The sequence below is a fragment of the Notolabrus celidotus genome, chromosome 15, assembly GCF_009762535.1.
Source record: "Notolabrus celidotus isolate fNotCel1 chromosome 15, fNotCel1.pri, whole genome shotgun sequence".
Classification (NCBI taxonomy): Eukaryota; Metazoa; Chordata; class Actinopteri; order Labriformes; family Labridae; genus Notolabrus; species Notolabrus celidotus.
Window position 1 is genome coordinate 28695849 of NC_048286.1, and position 19129 is coordinate 28714977.

Here is a 19129-nt window from a genome sequence, read left to right on the forward strand (position 1 = left end):
ACCAACGTGTGTGTGTGTATGTGTGTGTGTCTATGTGTGTGTGGGGGTCTCAGGTGGCAAAAGGGAAGGGGAGGCCGCTGTTTAGAAGTGCCAGAGAAAAATTGAGACAGAAGACGGGAAGAAAGGAGAAATGGGAAAGAGAAAGAAAGAGAGAAAATGCAGCTGAGAAGAACCAGAGAGGTAACAAGAGAGACTGGGAAGTGTGTGTGTGTTTGTGTGTGTGTGAGCAGAGGAGGAGGAGGTGGGGATTTGGGGGAAGGGGGGGGTAGAAATCTAGCTTCATCACTTCCAAATTGAGGACAGATTCAATTATTTGCAGAAACCACATGGAAATCTCTCCGCATTGTTCCAGCTGGAGCACCAAATTTGGCAGCAATCGCATTGGCGGCATTGGAGGGGCCATTTATCTTGGAAGGGAAAAGAGCGTCTCAGGCATTGTGTGTGTATATATCTGTATATGTGTGTGTGTGTGTGTGAGAGAGAGAGAGAGAGAGCTCATTTATCTTGCAGGGGAATGAGCAAGGGAACGAGGACGCCCCGGGAGGCGACCAGATCATTACCCATCTGGGATCAGAGACACAGAGATTTCACTAAAGCTGCCCTGTGCAATGCCACACACACACACACACACACACACACACACACACACACACACACACACACATATGTACAATGTATCAATGTAACGAAAGGAGACAAATCTCATTTTCATTTGAGGACGGAGGAGCACAGAAGCTCCACAAATACGTGCATTTATAGCGAGAGCAGAGGAGTGAGGCGGGGAATTGTTGCAGCCAGCTGACTGCTTGTTCCACTGCAATCATTCAGCATCTCGCTGGCTACCTTTAAATGGATACTTAGATTAAGGCATGTTCTGCTCCAGGTGGCCTCGGAAACTTAAGGCGGAGGATCATGTTGCAACACACGGACATCTATATTACAGTCACTACAAAGTCATTACTTCAGATTTTTTTTCAGGGATGATTTGAATCCATGGTGGATCTTGGACTTTGTATTCTTATTTTTACAGTTTGTTCTGTTGCAGTATGTTAAAAAGTGACAGCCCTAAAGAGATGAAGTTGGGACTGCAGACAGTAGCTTTTAAGAGCTGACAATTAAAATATTAAAGTCATCAAACTTCAAACCTCCTGAAGATTTTGCTGACATTAAGTGAAAAGACAATTACACAACTTTGGCTTCAGAAGTGTCCTACTGCTGGTATCTTTATCAATATTGTAAAACAACTTCAATTTTTAGAGCAAATTACCTCTTCTATACAGCTCCAAAAAGAACTGGGGGGAAAAACGATGGGAGAAACGGTGTATTTATTTAGCCAGGGAACATTTTCAGGACATTTTCAGTGATGATCAAGCTGGTATGACAACCTAAATTTAGTTCCTAAATAGTCTAATAGGTTCCTCTCAGGAAGTCTACATTGAAAGACGTGCAGTATATTGCTATCCGTGAAATCATCTCTTACATGCTTTAAAAATGATAGCAAATTGATCATAGAATAATGCAACCACAGATGTAAAGCACTTTATTAGTGCAACCAAGTAACAATGATGTCAAACTTTCATCTCAGCTTTCTCTTTTCTCAAAAAATATAAAATTAGCTAAATAAAGAAGAAAAGAGCCAGCAAAGGAATCTGGAAGATGCCTTACTAAAATAAATAAATCATAATAATAATCAGAGGATCAGTGCATAAATCAGGGTTCCAACTCTTTTCCAGAGATCATTTTCCAGGACATTTCCAGGACATTTTCAGTGATGATCAAGCTGGTACGACAGTCTAAATTTAGTTCCTAATTTAGCTCCTAAATAGTCTAATATGTTCCTCTCAGTGGAAGTCTACATTGAAAGACATTCAGTCTATGGCTATCCATGAAATCATCTCTTACATGATTAAAAATGATGGCAAATTGATTATAGAATAAGAATAATGCAACCACAGATGTAAAGCACTTTATTGCCTAGTAACAATAATGGCCAGCTCTCATCTCAGCGTTCTCTTTTCTCAAAAAATATTAAATTAGCTAAGCAAAAAAACACAAGAGCCAGCAAAGGAATCTGGAAGCTGCCTTCTGAAATAAATAAATAATAATAATAATGATCAGAGGATCAGTGCATAAATTTACCTAAATGGAACTGAATGACAAAAATGGCCACAAATGTTGAATGGGGATGTGTTTTTTTAACCTTGCCAGGTCATGTTGGAATCATTTTCCAGGTGTTTTCCAGTACAGGAAAACTGGTCAACTGTTTTCCAGGATTTCCAGGACGCGTGGGAACCCTGATAAATTGACCTAAATAGAACTGAATGACAAAAATGGCCACGAATGTTGAATGGGGATGTGTTTTTTTTTAACCTTTTTAACCTAACGCAGTCATGTTGGAATAATTTTCCAGGACAATCTGTGATTTTCCAGGACATTTGACTTTTTCTCCCATTTTCCAGGTGTTTTCCAGCACTGGAAAACTGGTCAACTGTTTTCCAGGTTTTCCTAGGACGCATGGGAACCCTGTATGTGTGTGACCAAGTAGGCTTTTTGTGTTGTATCTCACCTAATTTTATGCTTTCTTGAACAGACCAAGCCATGACCTCATGTTTTTGTGTACTTGTGTGTGTGTAAGTATATGTGTAAGTGTGTATGTATGTATGTAAATGTATGTTCTGGAAAAAAAACTCAGAAAATTAAAAGTTAAGTTAAAAAATGAACAAAATTCAAACTCAAGAGATTAAAAATATCTAAAAATACACAGACGCACAAATTAAAACAAGGACAATAACAGAACAGGCAACGTATCAAACACACCCAATCACTCAGCAAACACTAATACACACACACACACACACACACACACACACACACACACACACACACACACACAGCACTTGCCTTTCAGCATTCAGGCTGATCAATACACTTCAACTGCTCTGCTTATTCACCACTTATCTCCTCTGCTGATATTTAATATGGGACACACATACAGAGAGACACACATGAAGTGCAGATTGATTCATTTAAATGAAGCATTCATCTGCCCACTGTGTTCACTCTCAGGGAAGCAATGCTTTAAACCCCTGAACCAGTCGTACTTGAATGTTTGGGCTGACCAGACGACTGAAGTGGGGGAGGCTGACAAAAACAACATGAGAGTGATGATTTTTAGGGCCTATCCCTAAAGGCACCGCGAGTGGACAAAGGAAATCACTTAAAGAAATAAAAGCTGGGATGGAGGCGACAAGCAGACTGACCCCAGCTTAGAGTGTGTGAGAGTGTGTGTGTATGTGTGTGTGTGTGTGTGTGTGTAATGGCATGGGGCAAAAGGACAGGAGAATATGCCAGACATGCAGAAGCAACCAATCAACCAAATCCCTCTTTCTCTTTCCTCGCTCACCCACAGACGTTTCTCTCTCGCAATGAGCTGACCTCTATTACCCATGCAGGGGACAAGGTGTGTGAGAGTTTGTGTGTGTATGTGTGTGTGTGTATGTGTGTGAGATTGTTTACTTGTGCCAGAATATGGATGAGGAGATGGAAATGAGGGAATTACAGAGCACTGGCCTTTCACACACACACGCTCACACACAGGGTGTTTTAATGAATAGTGCAGTGTGACTGTGTGACTGTGTGACTGTGTGTGTGTGTGTGTGTGTGTGTGTGTGTGTGTGTGTGTGTGTGTTTGGAGCCCAGCTTGTTGAGGAGACTTTTTGTTCTGTTCAATCTAACCTCCAGCTGCAGTCACATTCAGGTCCAGGTGTCCTCATTTGCAGAAATAAACATTTTGAGAGTGTATTTTTGTAACTGCCTGACACATCATGTGACCCACAGCACACTGTTACTGTTACAGTAAATTCAGACAACTGTTGTTGTCTTTTTTACACATAATGGAGTGAATAATCAAGCTGCGATGAAAGGATAATCAAAACACACCTTTCAAGAAGTAATACCAGATTTAATCTGGGTTTTTAAACCTACGGATGTTAAAATTCTCTATAAAAGTTACATTGTTTGTTCAAAGCAACTGCCCTTGCACAAATTTGACCTCATAAAAAGAGCAGAATAAAGTTCTACATTAAATCTCACTATTAAATAAGTTGGTTTTAAAAATACTGTTCTATAATCTGGAAAAGTTACCAGATATACAATCCCTGTTTTTGGGATAAATCTGCAGTTTACAACGGGGAATGAGGATCTCGTAATAACACAACATGAGGTGTGTAGTTGAATTATTTTGCTATGTGTCATATTTAACAGGATTTTTTTTCGTTTTCTCGTTTTTCTTTTCTGAAATCCAACCGAGAGTCACGCCGTGATCAAGGAACACAAATTAAATAATCTGAGAGATAATCTGAAATTGCTTCAATTTTGCTCACTGCTAGGATTTTTAAGTGACTGGTTGTAGGGACAGTGATGTAAAAGGCACCGGTGTGAATAAACACCAGTGTGAATAAACACCAGTGTGACTAAACACCAGTGTGACTAAACACCAGTGTGAATAAACACCAGTGTGAATAAACACCAGTGTGACTAAACACCAGTGTGACTAAACTACAATGTGAATAAACACCAGTGTGAATAAACACCAGTGTGAATAAACACCAGTGTGAATAAACTACAGTATGAATAAACAACAGTGTGACTAAACACCAGTGTGACTAAACACCAGTGTGAATAAACTACAGTGTGAATAAACCACAGTGTGAATAAACACAAGTGTGAATAAACACAAGTGTGAACAAACACCAGTGTGAACAAACACCAGTGTGAATAAACAACAGTGTGAATAAACTACAAAATGAATAAACACCAGTGTGAATAAACACCAGTGTGAATAAACTACAGTATGACTAAACACCAGTGTAAATAAACTCCAGTGTGAATAAACTCCAGTGTGAATAAACTCCAGTGTGAATAAACTCCAGTGTGAATAAACTCCAGTGTGAATAAACTCCAGTGTGAATAAACACCAGTGTGAACAAACCCCAGTGTGAATAAACACCAGTGTGAACAAACGTCTGCATGAGTTACATTTTCCTCACACTGTCTGTTTCTGGTATCTGCTATCTGTGTCTATTAATGATACTAAGGCAGCTCTGTTCTGTGAGACTACAGAACAAATCAATACCTGGAGAGACCCTTCCTGTCACACACGCCCACTCACACAAACAAACACACACACACACACACAAACACACACGACAGAACCCAGACAAAATGCATCATTTATGACCCTCTACAAGTCGACTCTCCCACAAGTAAGAAAACTCATCTCAAAGTCACACTATGTGTTTGTGTGTTTGTGATCTTAGTGATACTGTGATTTGGAAAAACTCATTTTCTGGTTCAGCTTTTAGACATCATGGTATGTGTGAGGTGTGTATGAGGTGTGTGTGTGTGTCCTTGAAGATAAACGTATTAATGTGCCACCTACTTTTCGATCTCACTGTTTTTACAGGTGCGTGGGACACAGGAGGAAGAGCAGGAGGATGAAGGAGTGCTGGGGTCTGTCTTGCTGCTTTCGCCGTTGCTTGTTGAAGGCATCTCTGTGAACACACAGACAGGAGGCATGATCAACACTTGATTCACAAGCTAAATGTTAAAAAAAAAAAGGGGCGGATCCATACTGAAACATTCTTAAAAATCTCTCCTTATGAGCTATATTGCAAATCATCATTGCCACACTCACCGTCACTGGCCCATTTGGAGAACTCAGGCGTTATTCTGTTAGAGGGCATCCCACCACTGCAACACAGGCACACAAAGGTTGGTTTAAATGGAGTCTTATTACATTTAGGTACCACAGTAAGAGTTCTGCAACTTTGACTCTTGATAACAGTAAAAGCTTCATACTTGAGCACAGCTCCCCGTAGCGCCTCCCTCTCCCGGGCCTCTCCCTGGTCCTCCCCGGCTCCGGAGCAGGGGATGATGTCAGCCTCGGTGTACTGGGCCTTGCCGTACTCCAAGGTGTCGTCTCCATCCACGTCAAGATCAACGTCGCTGTCTGCCGCGCTCTCCTTGATGCTACACGTGGCAAAACCGGTTCCTGTGGTGAGAAAAAAAAAGGAGCATTTGATTAAAACATGTTGGTTGACTCCAGATCTTTTAATGTCAGAGCTCATACTGCATTGAAGATTACAAGTAGGGTTTGTTCAAAATGCAGGAACAGAAGTCAAAATCCAAAGTGTTGGGAAGAAAACATAGAAAAAGTGAAAAAAAAAAGAAGTGTATCATCTGATTTTCAAACAAACTTGAGGATGTGAAATGAAGCTGTTGAAGCTGAAACTTTCTCCTGAGCGATTGAGTTTGCAGGAGGAGGCTAGGCGAGAAAGAGACTTGGTCAGAGAGGAGGGTGAAGAGAGAGAGACAGCATTTAGCCATGGGTGAACTGATGCAGACTGACACTTCACCCATCAATCTTTGAGAGAGCAAGAGTGTGTGTGTGGCTGTGTGTGCGTGCGCGTGTGAGTGGCACTTCTATAAACCCAGTGATGAACGCTCAGACAAACCCTCACCGCTGCCTGACTGCTCCCTTCAGCTCCACTTAGCCAGCGGGCCGGCTGTGTGTGTGTGTCCGTCACTTAGAGGCGTCTCCTCAGTGTTTGTTTCACACTGTCTGTCCCTCTGTCACTTAGGCCCTGTCTCTCCAACCCCTTCAAGGTGTGTGCGTGAGCGCAAGTGTGTGAGTCTGTCTACCTGTCACTTACACCATGTCTATCTACCACGCAAAGGTGGCTGAGGTGTGTGTGTGTGCAGGTGTGTTGAAGTGTGTATGTCACTTACAACCTTAGTATTGGAGCACTTGAGGCTACGTGCTCGTGTGTGTGTTTGTGCACTTGTGTTTCACTTAAGATTGGACTCAGAAGGTGTCTGTGTGTGTCTACCTGTGACAGGCCTGACAGCCATCTTATTTACACCTATCCCAATTTCTACAAGCTCTCAGCTGGACTAGTGTGCCTGTGTGTGTGCCACAAGAGTGTGTGTGTGTATGTGAGTGTGTGTATGTGTGGGTGGAGGACCAGATACAAGCTAGACAGAGCTGACAGCCATCTTATTTAACCCTGTCCAAGTGTGTGTGTGCGAGTCTGGATACTTGACTTCCTCTAACAGTTGGGCTCAGTGCACTACAGTATCTCACAGCTCTGTTCGGCGGTGTCTTTGTCAAAGTGAAAATCGCCCGTTCGGGCTCGTCTCCCGGGGGTCTTCTGGGATTTAGACATCTGCTGCTGCCTTTTCTCCTCCTACCTAATTCTGTAATTTATTTCACCGTAACTCTGAGAGAAAAAATTAAGAACAAGGAGGGAGGAGAGGGATGTGAGTGTGGAACGATAAAACGCACCACCAATGCTAAGTCATTTTACAACAGGCCCATGGTTTTTAGTGATCAAATAAAAAGGACCTTTTAACTTTTATTTGGTCTCGGCGGCAGAAAGGGAACATATGGGAACAATGGCCATGCAGTATAAATCTAGCATACTGCTGGCTACTGAGGGTGGAGTATTTCAGGGTTTGGCAGAAGGCGACCAGAACACGTTCTTCATTAAACAGAGTACAGACATGGTGGAACGTTGGAACACCATGCGTCTCTCCTATCCTCACGAGCAGGCCTGTACTTTACAATGATCTGGTTTAGCAGAAAGGTCGTGTTTCTTGACATCAAAGACCTTGTTGGTGGTCCAGGTTAAGCCGTGGCTGTGTTGTTTGGACCTTCAGGTGTTAACAGTATCAGCCTTGCTTCAAGTTTTGCCCAGTGGCCATTTCAGGTACTGCAGCAAAAAATTCCCTTGCAGCCCAAATGTTTTTTTTTTTCCACATAGGAAACCATTTGGCTTGACGACTGTTGGCCTACGTACAAGGTCAACTATGACTCTTTTAATTCATTTTTTTAAAATAAAAGAGAAAAAAAGATATCAGGCAGATATATTAAACGTAGGCTAAAAACGTATTTATTCAGTCTGGCTTTTATGTAGGGTTTAACAATTTTATTCCTTACTTTTTACTGTTATATTGATTTAAATGTGGCTCTATTATTTTACTAATTTTAACTGTTCATCTTATTTTATTTTTATTTATTCATTTATTTAAATTATCTACTCAGTTTTATTGGCATTTTCAGCCTTAATTTTATTTTCAACTCTTATCCTTACCCCTTTTTAAATTTATTTATTTTAACTATTTATATTCTTAATATAAATCTGACACTTTAACTTATTCTTAATCACACGTATTTTATTGTTAGTGTGCATTAGTCTCTATTTTAAAATCAATTTTTATTTCTTAATATGTCTTGCCATTATTTTATTTCTGCTTCTTTCTTGTTTTCAATCATTGTAAAAGAACTTTGGGTTGCATTTGACTTGTATGAAAGGTGCTCTATAAATAAAGCTTAATTAATTGATTGATTGATGAGGCCAGATGAAGTAATTTTTTGGGGGTGCTGGTGGCTTGTAGACAGTATTAGTCTACAGTCCATTGAAGAAACTACATTGAAGCAGTACTTAATTGGCTTAAAGTGTGAAAGTTTGAAATCTTAGCATATTAATTGGTAATTAAAACTAATTATTTCAGAACCATGAATCCATATCCCCAAAAATATCATTACAATCTAAAAACTTGATCATAAAGTTATTTTCTTTGACGTATTTTGATGGTTCCTTCAAAAGTCTTTAGCAGTCTTAAGCATAATATACTTAATTTAGATTTCTCTGGATCAGTCAGTGAAGAGATAAAAATATTAAGTGTCTTTTTGTACAATTGTAAATTAGCATTAGCTCTTAGTCATTAAAAAAGAGCTCTTTAAAGATGGATACGATACTGTTTTTCAATATTGTTACATATGTTGAACTATTTCAAAACGGGACATCACTTGGCCTAATTTGTGCCTGTTCACACTCTACATGTCTTAGGTGTGTTAACTGTGAGTGTATGTGTGACCTGTTTGCACTGTGTGTGAGTGTGTGTGTTTCCCTGTGCTTCTATCTATCCCTCTAAGCAGTGTTGGCAGGCCAATCTAATCTGGCGAGGGAAAGGTCAGCCCCACTCTAACTGCCTTTCACTCACATTATGCACCGACGCCCCCTCCCCTTCTGCCATTCTGCACCTCTCTCCCTCACCATTTTTTATGTCATCTCCCCTTCTTTCCTTCCCCTTTTTCTTCCTCTCCTTTGCTTTTCTTGACCCTTTGCTACTTTCTTCTTCTATCCCTTTCTTTTTAGTAGCAGTCCTTCTCGATGAACTGTTCCCCCTCCTCTTTGCCTGACAGGCGTGATCAATAAAACACAGGTGCTGACGTTTACATGGCCGCCCCGGTCTGTCTCATTATCATAACCATCTCCTGAATATCGTTGACTCTGAACATACTAACTACACATTTCATCCTGAGGGTTACACGCTTCATGACAGCATCGCAGGAGACACTCCATCTACATACGTGTACCACCACAACACCATAAGCAGGCAGGCTGGATCAAAGGACTCATCAGGTCCACCGACAGCCCGGATCAACCAATCGACCCACCTGGGCGACATCCCGTTACCATAGCAATTATCGGAGTCCTCTGAGAAACAGAGAGGAGGGGTGTCAAAGGTCATCGCACTATCTTTCTGCCATTTACAGGTCAGAGAGTTGGGAAGAGAGATGGGGAAAGGGACACAGACACAAAGACATGAGACGGCTATCTTTGAAGTCCATTTACAAAGCACAGATTTCTCCTCTTCTCAATCCCTCTGGGCCATCTCAACCTGCAGTAATCCCCCTCTTCTCCTCCTCAGCCTCTCAGGACGGCCTGATATCAAACCTCAGGATCTGTCTGCCTGCCTTTCCATCTGTGTGTGAGGTAAACAACTGTGTTGTTCTAAACCTGGAAATGATCTCACTGCAAACACTTGAGCAACAAATAGGATCATGAAACAGAAGAACAGATCTAAAATAAATGTGTTATTCTCAAAGTCATATGTGTGTATTTAGTCGACTTAGTGATACATCAGCACGAGTATTACTAGTCGGTTAAACAAGCCCAGAGTCCAGCTCCTATTTTGTATCTGAGTTGTGACACAGACACCTGCTACAAGCCAGGGATGTTGTTCTGGTTAAAGGCTACTTCTGTAATATTATCCTGCTCTAAGCCCAGAATCTAAACAAGAACAGATGACAGATCTCATAGTGTGACGTGGTTTGGTCGTATTTTGATCTGGGAAATGGAGACTGACATAGAACCCGCTGACCAGAGTAATGCTTCACCAGCACAGGCATGTGGACCTTAACCTTCAAGGAGGACAGAAGGCTGGTGGTGCTAGCTCTGCTGGTGTAAGCCACACTCAGTAAATCAATGAGACATCCACGTGTATATCCGTTTCTTTATTAAGCTTCAAACAGGAGTGTAAAATATAAACCTACACTTCTGATCAGACTACTTTTCAATATGCATATCCATAAAAATATATGCACAACATTAAAATGTCATGTCTTTTGAGTAGGTGTTCCAAACTTTTCAGCCCGTGACCCACAAAATATAGGTGCCAAAGACTCATGACCCCCACTTGAGTGTAGCTTCATACTTCATTTAGCTGGCATGCAGAAAATGATACACCTACATGCACATGTGGCTGTTTCCTGATGTGCTGTTATGAATTAACTGCTGCTACTGATGCTTTGTTATTGTCAACTAACCCCAACGCTAACTTTAGGAGTCATCTGGCAACAAGGTAAGGCAGAAAACTAGTTAAAAAAATGTGTTTCATTTCAAATGTAATTACCCCCCCCCCCCCCCCCCAAAATATATTTAAGGTAATGGCAAAAATATGAAAATTTAGATTACTTAAACAAAAAAAAAGATCTTGGGACCCCCAATTAGTGTCTCAGGACCCCCCAGGGGGTCCCGACCCCCACTTTGGGAACCCCTGCTTCAGAGGCCGATCATCAGTGCATTATTATCGATTGTTTATCAGTGCCATAGCTCAAAACTTATAGATTAAAGTGATACCTGTTTTATACTATTTTGGTCTCACTTTTGAACTTGGACAAGGAATTATATTAGTCCAATATATCAACTCCATTCGATCTGCAGAGTCCCTCTCTACTTTCAAAAGACAGCTAAAGACCCAGCTCTTTAGACTGTTCTCCACTGTTGTCCCCAGTGGCAGATCATGTCTTCCAGTTACAATTGACTCACACTGTCCTGCTGTATTCTGGGGATCTGTGTTCAGTGACCCAGCACTTGGTACTTTGGTCATTATTGTGGTGAGGTTAATTGTTGATGATGATAATGGAAGGTCTTAAAACGTTTGGTTGCTTCATTGTTGATGTTCCTTATTTAATTTTAAAAAATACAAATAAATAAATCCTTATTTACTTTTGTGCATTACCTTTACACTGCTTGGCTGTACCTGCATCCAAATGGACTTGAATCACTTTGTTACTCTTACTGATCTTGTTTCCTCTTGTCTAGATCTTTGCTTTTGTTGTTCTTGTTCTCGTATGTACGTCGCTATGGATAAAAGCGTCTGCTAAATGACATTGTAACATTGTAACAAAGGCTTTGCTAACAAAACCAAAAGCTGACTCTTGGGCATCAATCACCCTCGTTAAAAGTAAACAAACATGGCTGATATTCCTCAAATCAGATCTCCAACATCAAAATTGTATGTTTTTTCACTGCCAGTTTCTATCATTTCAACCTTCATATTTTAAAAGTTCTACAAAACTTGATCAGCATGTTGATTGCTCATGAATACAACCCTCTGTTGCAGACCTGTTGTTATCTCAAAGTGGGATGACATTGAATGCATTGAGAATAGGCAGAAAAAAAATGCCCTGAAAGATGTTTAAATTCAAACTCAGGTCTGTTTGTCTGGGAACGCTCAAAAACATGACTCAACCTTAAAGTGTAAACATGCACTAAAGTCAACAGTCTAACTTCCAACCTCAACTGAGAGTCAAACTGATTGGGCTATTATATTGTCTCTATATTAAATAATCATCTCTAATGACCTCATCATAAGACATTTAAGTTATAAGCAGTTATCTGAGAGTTTCCCTTCAGTAGACTTATTAATGGACCCTGCAAAGTTTTAAAGTTAACCATATCTACTCTCTACTCATAAAGCAGACATTTAGACAAACAGACAGACAGACAGACACTTGGACAGACAGACAGACAGACGGTCCAGTGGACAGATAAAGAAAGCTCTCTGTCTGTGTTGCAGCCCCTTTCAACCTGGCTAAGCCGGTGCGAGTCACAGGGAAGTCTTCCTTCACACAGAGTTGAATCATAAACTGATCTTGTTCGATTTTTTCCTCCCTCCCTCCCTCCTTTCCTCTGCTCCCCCTTTAAAGGGCCCGGCTCCCTCTGCCTTTCTTCTTTCTGCTCTCACAGGGGAGGGAAGGATGGTAGCACTTCACAGAGGGACGGTCCCTCTCTTCATCCAGCCAGCTGAGGAGACCCCCCCCCCCGCCCCAGCATCATCTTTCTATCCGTTTAGCCGTCTGAGCAGCTCTCGAGAGCCGGCTGGATTCAGCGGAGACTGTTAGAAGCACTGAGCAGCTTTCAAGACAAAATCCACCTTCTGAGCCTTCAGCCCAGTGTGTGTGTGTGTGTGTGTGGTTTTGTGCATGTGTGTGTGTTTCAAGTCCCTCTCCCGAGGCCACCTCTGTTATCTATGTCACATCACAAGGTGCCTTATTAGAGCGCGGCAGAAGGGTCCTGTGTCTGCTCGTTTAACATCCAGAAAGAGAGAGAGAGGGGGCAGCGTCGGGGAGACGGATGGACGGGTGGGGAAAGCCGCCTCCCACCCCTCCAGCAGCTCGTTGGCGTGGTTTAGTTGAGATTTCAACATTGATCTGTCGTGTCTCGTCTCTCTCTGGCTCGCAGGGAGGGAGGCAGGTGAGGCTCAGCGTGTGTGTGTGTTTAACAATGGATCGAACAGAGAGAGATGGAGGTGAGGAGGAAGAGAGATGGATGAAAGCAGAGGCAGAGCAGAGAGTTTGAAAGAGGGCTTGTAGAGAGATGACGACAACGTTTTTACATCCACCTGAGCACCACTCGATGGGCTCTGTCTGTGATTTACACACAGACACCTGAGGCCACTATGGGAAGCCTGACTGCAGATTAAATGATCAAACCGCACATTTTCCAACCATAAGGTAAACAGAAATACAATTAACCTCGAGGTTAGAGGAGAGGACTTAAGTGGAGCAGACAACGACATGTAACTGAAGTTCAACTATGAAACTTAGGTAGCCTCGATTCTTCATGATGCTCAAGTTTACTGTGATATTTGGGGTGATCACAAATCACATCAATCTTTCTCTCATATAGGTCAGGGTCTTCCAAACTTTTCAGCCCATGAACCCCAAGAATATAGGTGCCAAAGACTTGTGACCCCCACTGTCCCTCCAAATGGTTAAATGTTGCTTCATACTTCAAAATGAGTTTACCTAAATGCACATGTGGCTGTGTTTCCTGTGCTGCTGTGAATTAACCTGCTGCAACTTATCCTTTTGTTATTTAACTGTTAACTAACCCTAACATCAGGTAGGAGTTAGAAAGACAGAAAACTGATGAAATGTACTTATTTGCAGGGTTTTATTTCAAATTTAACCACTATTTATGTCTTAATTTTTACAATTATTGGTAAAATAAGCAAATTTAGATTACATAAAAAAAGGAAAAGAAATCAGGAAGACATCTTGCGATCCCCCTAGGGGTCCCGACGCGCACTTTGGGAACCCCTGATATAGGTTAGGGATGGGCAATGATTTTTGAATTTTCACTTAGTAAAAATTGAACAATTACTGCTCATTTTCTCATTTTAAAAGTACAATTTTCATCGTTTTTACCAGTGCCTGGTTGTAATACGGTATTCTCGCCAGACGGTGGCTATAGAGCGTCTTAAAGAGGAATGCTAACTGCATTAAATAGCAAAAGAAGAAGCAAACATTTGCGACAGTCCTTGTGATTTTCTCTGTTTCTGAATCTCACACTACTACACACGTATTTCCAGAGACTGAGCATGGCTGTAAAAGGTAAACACACATGCCACGCTTGCTTACAAGCAGCACCTCATTTTGCTGCTGGTTAACATGACTGCCGAATAATCAAATAATTATTCAAAATTATTATTCAAATAATCGCTGAATGGATGCCAATGATTATCGAATAGTATGTTGGCCTGAAATGCTCATCCCTAGTATAGATGTGACCTGGGTGAGCCACGTCAGTTGATCAGATCAAAAGAGTTTATGAAAGTTAAAAAGTCAAGCTCTGGGGTGTGGACTTGGCCTAATGGTTAAGTTGCACTCCCATGAAGCGGTTGGCCCAGGTTCAAATCTAGCCTGCGGCCTCCCTCCAGCATGCATTTTCCCCACTCTATACTATCCACTGTCCTCTCCTCTATAATAAAAAGTTGTAAAACCCCAAAAATATAACTTAAAAAAAAAAAAAAAAGTCAAGCTCTACCTCTCAGGATTTGTCTCCATCTGTTCTGCATGGATTACATGGACGAATGATGTTGACACACGGACATGCCACACCCACTACTTTTGAGCCCACTCTTCTAGGAAGACATCAGATATTGAAACCTGGCCTCTTATATGAATTATGTGATGACTTCAGTAACTGTCAGACATATTGAAAATGAAACTACTAACTAGTGTTGGGTCACCAAATGTCAAGACATTAGTCACATGGTGTAACTGTTGATTCAAAATCTTATGTTGGTGAGTTTTGAAAGGATTGTCAGACAAAACCAGCAGATTGAAGAAGACATTCAGAGCCCTGGGAAAGCCAATAAGTTGTGAAGACATTAATGGCTGAGAAACAATCTTAAAATGCAGCCCATATTTACACGTTTTAAAAGCTCCTTCTTCTGTGACCGACGTCTCTAATCTTTTAACTTCTTGCTTGAGGAAGTAAAGTTGTTGAAAGTTTGTAAACTTTTCATTTCCATGTTTGGTCTTCTGAGTAAGATCAGATCTTGAATGAACTTTAGGATGCAGATTCTAAACCAAAAGGTAATTAGCAGATACAGTAACTGATTGAATATTAATGAAGTCTGATTAATTTACTCTCAATAAGTGAAGGGTGTGATGAAAAAGTTCTGAGGATGTGATTGAGGTTGTGACATTTGCTCTGACTCCTGAGAAAAACTAAACTTGTTTCCCCTGAAAGAGAGAAACGGTGACAGACAGACGTGTCAAATGTGATGATGATGTATTCTGAAGGAGAAAGATCAAAAAGAGAGGCAGACGGAGAGGCGAGCCGGAGGACGGCATGAGCGCCGTGTCACAGAGCTGCTGGGCTCCCCGGTGACCAGCGCTCCCATCCACCTCTGTAATTGCATTTCTGGGCACGGACACACACACACAGTACAAACACACATAGTGGTGACCAGCGGGTCAATTGCCCAGCTAAATGTGTTTTCCTTCCCTTTGCTAAGAGGGTTGTGCAGAGCCAGGCCGCACTGGGCTGACCCCAGACCAGTGTGCACGGCCGCCAGACCAGTGGCGCGGTTACAGCTCCCTGGTCACATTCAGCACTCCTCTCGTGGGAATGCGAATGGCAAAAGTGGGCGGAAACGGAGGAAACGATGGGTTGAGGAGAGAGAGGAAGAAGTAGATCGACGGATAGAGAGAAGAGAAGGAGAGCACAAACATGGATCTTGCTTCTTACTGGGTGCAGCTAACTCAGCTGTGACCAGACACCACTGTGGATCTATCACAAGTCCATCAGTCAAACATCTACACACTCAAAGTGAAACCAGCGCAGTGATGTAAACGTGGAGGTTTTGTGACAGTTTACCTCTGAAGCCTCCTTCCAGCAAGGCCGTAGCTCTGATCCTCTTCTGCCCCGCCCACTCGTACTCCTCGAAGCCCCGTCCGTTCTCTCCATCCATGTCTGCAGAGTCATCGTCTAACGCGCCCTCACGCTGAATCACAGAAACAAGACTTGATGTTAACACGTGCAGACGACTCTGCAGAGCACTGCAGGCCTTTTGAAGTGAGGCCTTTTTTAAAAATGTGTAAGTTTCAACAACTTTAGGAATGTTGTTCTCATTATTTTGAACAGGGTTGTGAAGAGGGATAGCACACTTTATCTGTACCATGACATGAGCAGCTGTAAACAGTTCAAGCATCATTGGTGAGTGTTCGAGGTTTGCAAAACAGAAAGGGAAAGAAAGAGCTTGAGATCTAAATCCCAATCTGTAGTTTGCAAAAACTGCACATGAAAAACAAAAGACAGGATGTTTAACAGTGCTGTGTACCTCTCTCTACCTCCTTCCTATTTATTGAGCTGATGATATTATGTATGTTTATATTACTGTCTTTTATTCCTATGCTGCCTCTTATTTACTGATTTACAGGAAGTGCTAAAAACAGCAGTCGCCTGAAGCTGTATGCAAATACCATGGTGTCCTCATCAGAGCCCATGTGCAGGGCATGAATGGTTTTCTGTAATGCATCCCTTCAGATGATATAAAGGTTGAGAGTTCTACAAACATTTGCATAATGAGAGGCAGCTGATTTGGCTGACTGGTGGGTGCATTGAAGCTCCAACTCTTTGCATGTTTCTAAGTTAGCCTGAGTCAACATTTCCAATAAGTAATCAGTAACCAATCGGTGGAATTAATGTCTTTGTACAGTCTTTGACAGGGGTTCCCAAACTTTTCAGCCAGTGACCCCCAAAATATAGGTGCCAGAGACTTGTGACCCCCACTGTCCCTCCAAATGGTTAAATGTTGCTTCATTCTTCATGCACATGTGGCTGTGTTTCCTGTGCTGCTGTGAATTAACCTGCTGCAACTGATCCATTTGTTAATCAACTGTTAGCTAACCCTAACCCCAATGTCAGGAGTTAGAAAGGCAGAAGGGTTTTATTTCAAATGTAACCACTATTTTTGTCTTAATTTTTACAATTATGGGTCAAATAAGCAAATTTGGATTACTTTACTAAAAATTATAAAATCTGGAAGACATCTCATGGCTCCCCGGGGTCCCCCTGGTCTACGAGGAGGAAATGAGTTTGTGTGAACAGGTCATGTGGGTCAGTGTTGTTGCACACAGCAAATACTGAATAATAAAAACACAGCTGACATGTCGCGGTACAGCACTGGAACACTTAAAGCATGCTATCAGAGAAGTCGTAGTAGTGTCTCTATAGAAAGCTATTGGTTAGTGAGAGCGAATACAGGAGGAGTGATGATGATTCATTGTATTGGTGTGGTGAAGGACTAGTGACAGGACAGGCTGTGTTTGGTTTGACGACTACAGAAGAGAAAGAGAGAGAAGATGAACCAAAGTGTTTTTATTATGTTGGCTACATCTACAGCCGGACTGGCCCTCGTCTACAGATTCCCCAGCATGCCGATGAATTAGATGCAACCATTTCATATGGGATGAACTGCTGGTGTTGGCCTGCAATTTAAAAATAACACATAACACTGTAATAAATATGTTATTAATGATGTCTTTTTTATATTAGCTAACTCTCCAGACTGGTTTTTCCCATATGATATGATTGCAGTGTTAAAGATCCAGAGAAACTACAGCTTCTATTTGTTTATCTCTGCACTAGTCTACAGCAGTGATCGGACAGCGTCTACAGGAAGAGAAGGGTTGACACGCTGTCCGGCTGAAGGTAGGCGGGGCTTCATGGCCAGTATTGTACTACCTGGATCAGGCATTGTTCCACATGTCTACTCATCTCCTCCTCGCTCCCAGCCAATGGGGCGCTGCACAGCGGACATACCTGGCCCCCCTCCTCAGGCTTCCTCCTCTTCATCTTTCCTATACGGGCTGGAGACAAGACAGAGGAAGACGAACGTCAGTGTCATTCAAGTTGAGACAAGAAGCATCAAGGTTTCATTAGACAGGGAAACAAAAAGTAGACAAGGGTTGTTTATGTCCCTCACGAATGTGTTACAAGAGCCTGTCGTGACAATCCTCTCCCTATTCTCTACATCCACGCCATACCTCTCCCTCTTTTTCCTCCCTTTCTCCCCCCTGCCCTCCTGTCACGGCCTCCCCCCTCCACACACACACATTTAATTAGAAATTTAACAGAGCAGAACAGCCGTCACTGCGCCCCGAGTCTCTGTCGTTTTTTCTTAACTGCAAATGGCGCGCAGGGACATTAATTTTTAGCTGGCTGGGAAAGCAGAGGAGGCCAAGAGGGAACACTGCGAGGGATGGAGGGTGAGGAGGGGAGGGAGGGAGACGCGAGGCAGTAAGAGCAGGGGATAAAGATGGAGGGAGTGAGGCTTGGTGTGTTAAAAGTCTGCCTCCTCCCCCCTTTCGGCCCATCTTCCCCTGACACTAATCGAGGGGAGCATTGTTAAATAGAGAAGGGAAGGGGCTGCTAATTAGGTCCGGCAGGGATCTCTGCCCCCCCTCAGCCGTTATACCCCACATGAGAATGATTCCTGGTTCCACATGAGGGCAGAGAGAAATTAATGGAGGGCGAAGTTTAAACTAAGTCCTCATTGGCTCGTCATTGGCTCCTACTGAAGAGGGCTGAGTCTTCAAAAGACTGCAAAGTCTACATTTCATGACAGAGGGACGACAGCTGAAGCAAGGGGAGTCAGCTGTTGTGATGTTGGGACTGTTGTTGAATATGTGGGTTTACATTCCTTTATTACACTTTACAACACAAAGATGAGTGTCTCTGAAGAGTTGTCAAAGGTGATCGAATTTTGGGGGAATTTATGAAGGATGAAGGGTTACAGGAAAGAATTAGGTTTGATTTTTGTTTTAAATATTACAGTGATTTAATATTTTACTGAAATTATACATTTTTTGAAAAAGTACAACTTTTCTCTCTCTCTCAACAAAAGAGAGGAGAGATCAAACTTTTGGAAACCAGGATGGTGAAACACACCAGCAGTAAAATGTTGTTTTACAAAAGACTTTTATTATTATTATTATTATTATTATTATTATTATTATTATTATCTTAAATAAGGAAGAGAAGAGTCAAAGAATGTCACAACAGCTGTAATTTATGTTTAATTTAGGCACAGACAAAGATCATGCATTATTTTTTCCTGGGTTTGACTTCACACCTGTACTTTGACACGTGATATATTTGAGTGGATTAGAATTTATTTCTTTATGATTACAATATTAAAT

The 19129-nt window shown here is 41.9% G+C and overlaps 1 protein-coding gene across 2 annotated transcripts in view; it reads right to left on the reverse strand.

Annotated features, from left to right (window-relative positions):
- LOC117826909 (E3 ubiquitin-protein ligase RNF220-like) overlaps window positions 1-19129 on the reverse strand; it is a 39936-nt gene that overhangs the window by 19332 nt on the left and 1475 nt on the right. Inside the window, exons 3-7 of one of the 2 annotated variants that reach the window (XM_034703332.1) lie at window positions 17751-17797; window positions 15804-15930; window positions 5860-6052; window positions 5696-5751; window positions 5441-5552 (exon numbers count right to left, since the gene is read on the reverse strand). In XM_034703332.1, the coding sequence (XP_034559223.1) occupies window positions 5441-5552; window positions 5696-5751; window positions 5860-6052; window positions 15804-15930; window positions 17751-17797 (535 nt within the window). Of the gene's footprint in view, window positions 1-5440; window positions 5553-5695; window positions 5752-5859; window positions 6053-15803; window positions 15931-17672; window positions 17798-19129 lie in introns of both variants that reach the window. The other variant, XM_034703330.1, reaches the window with a different exon arrangement.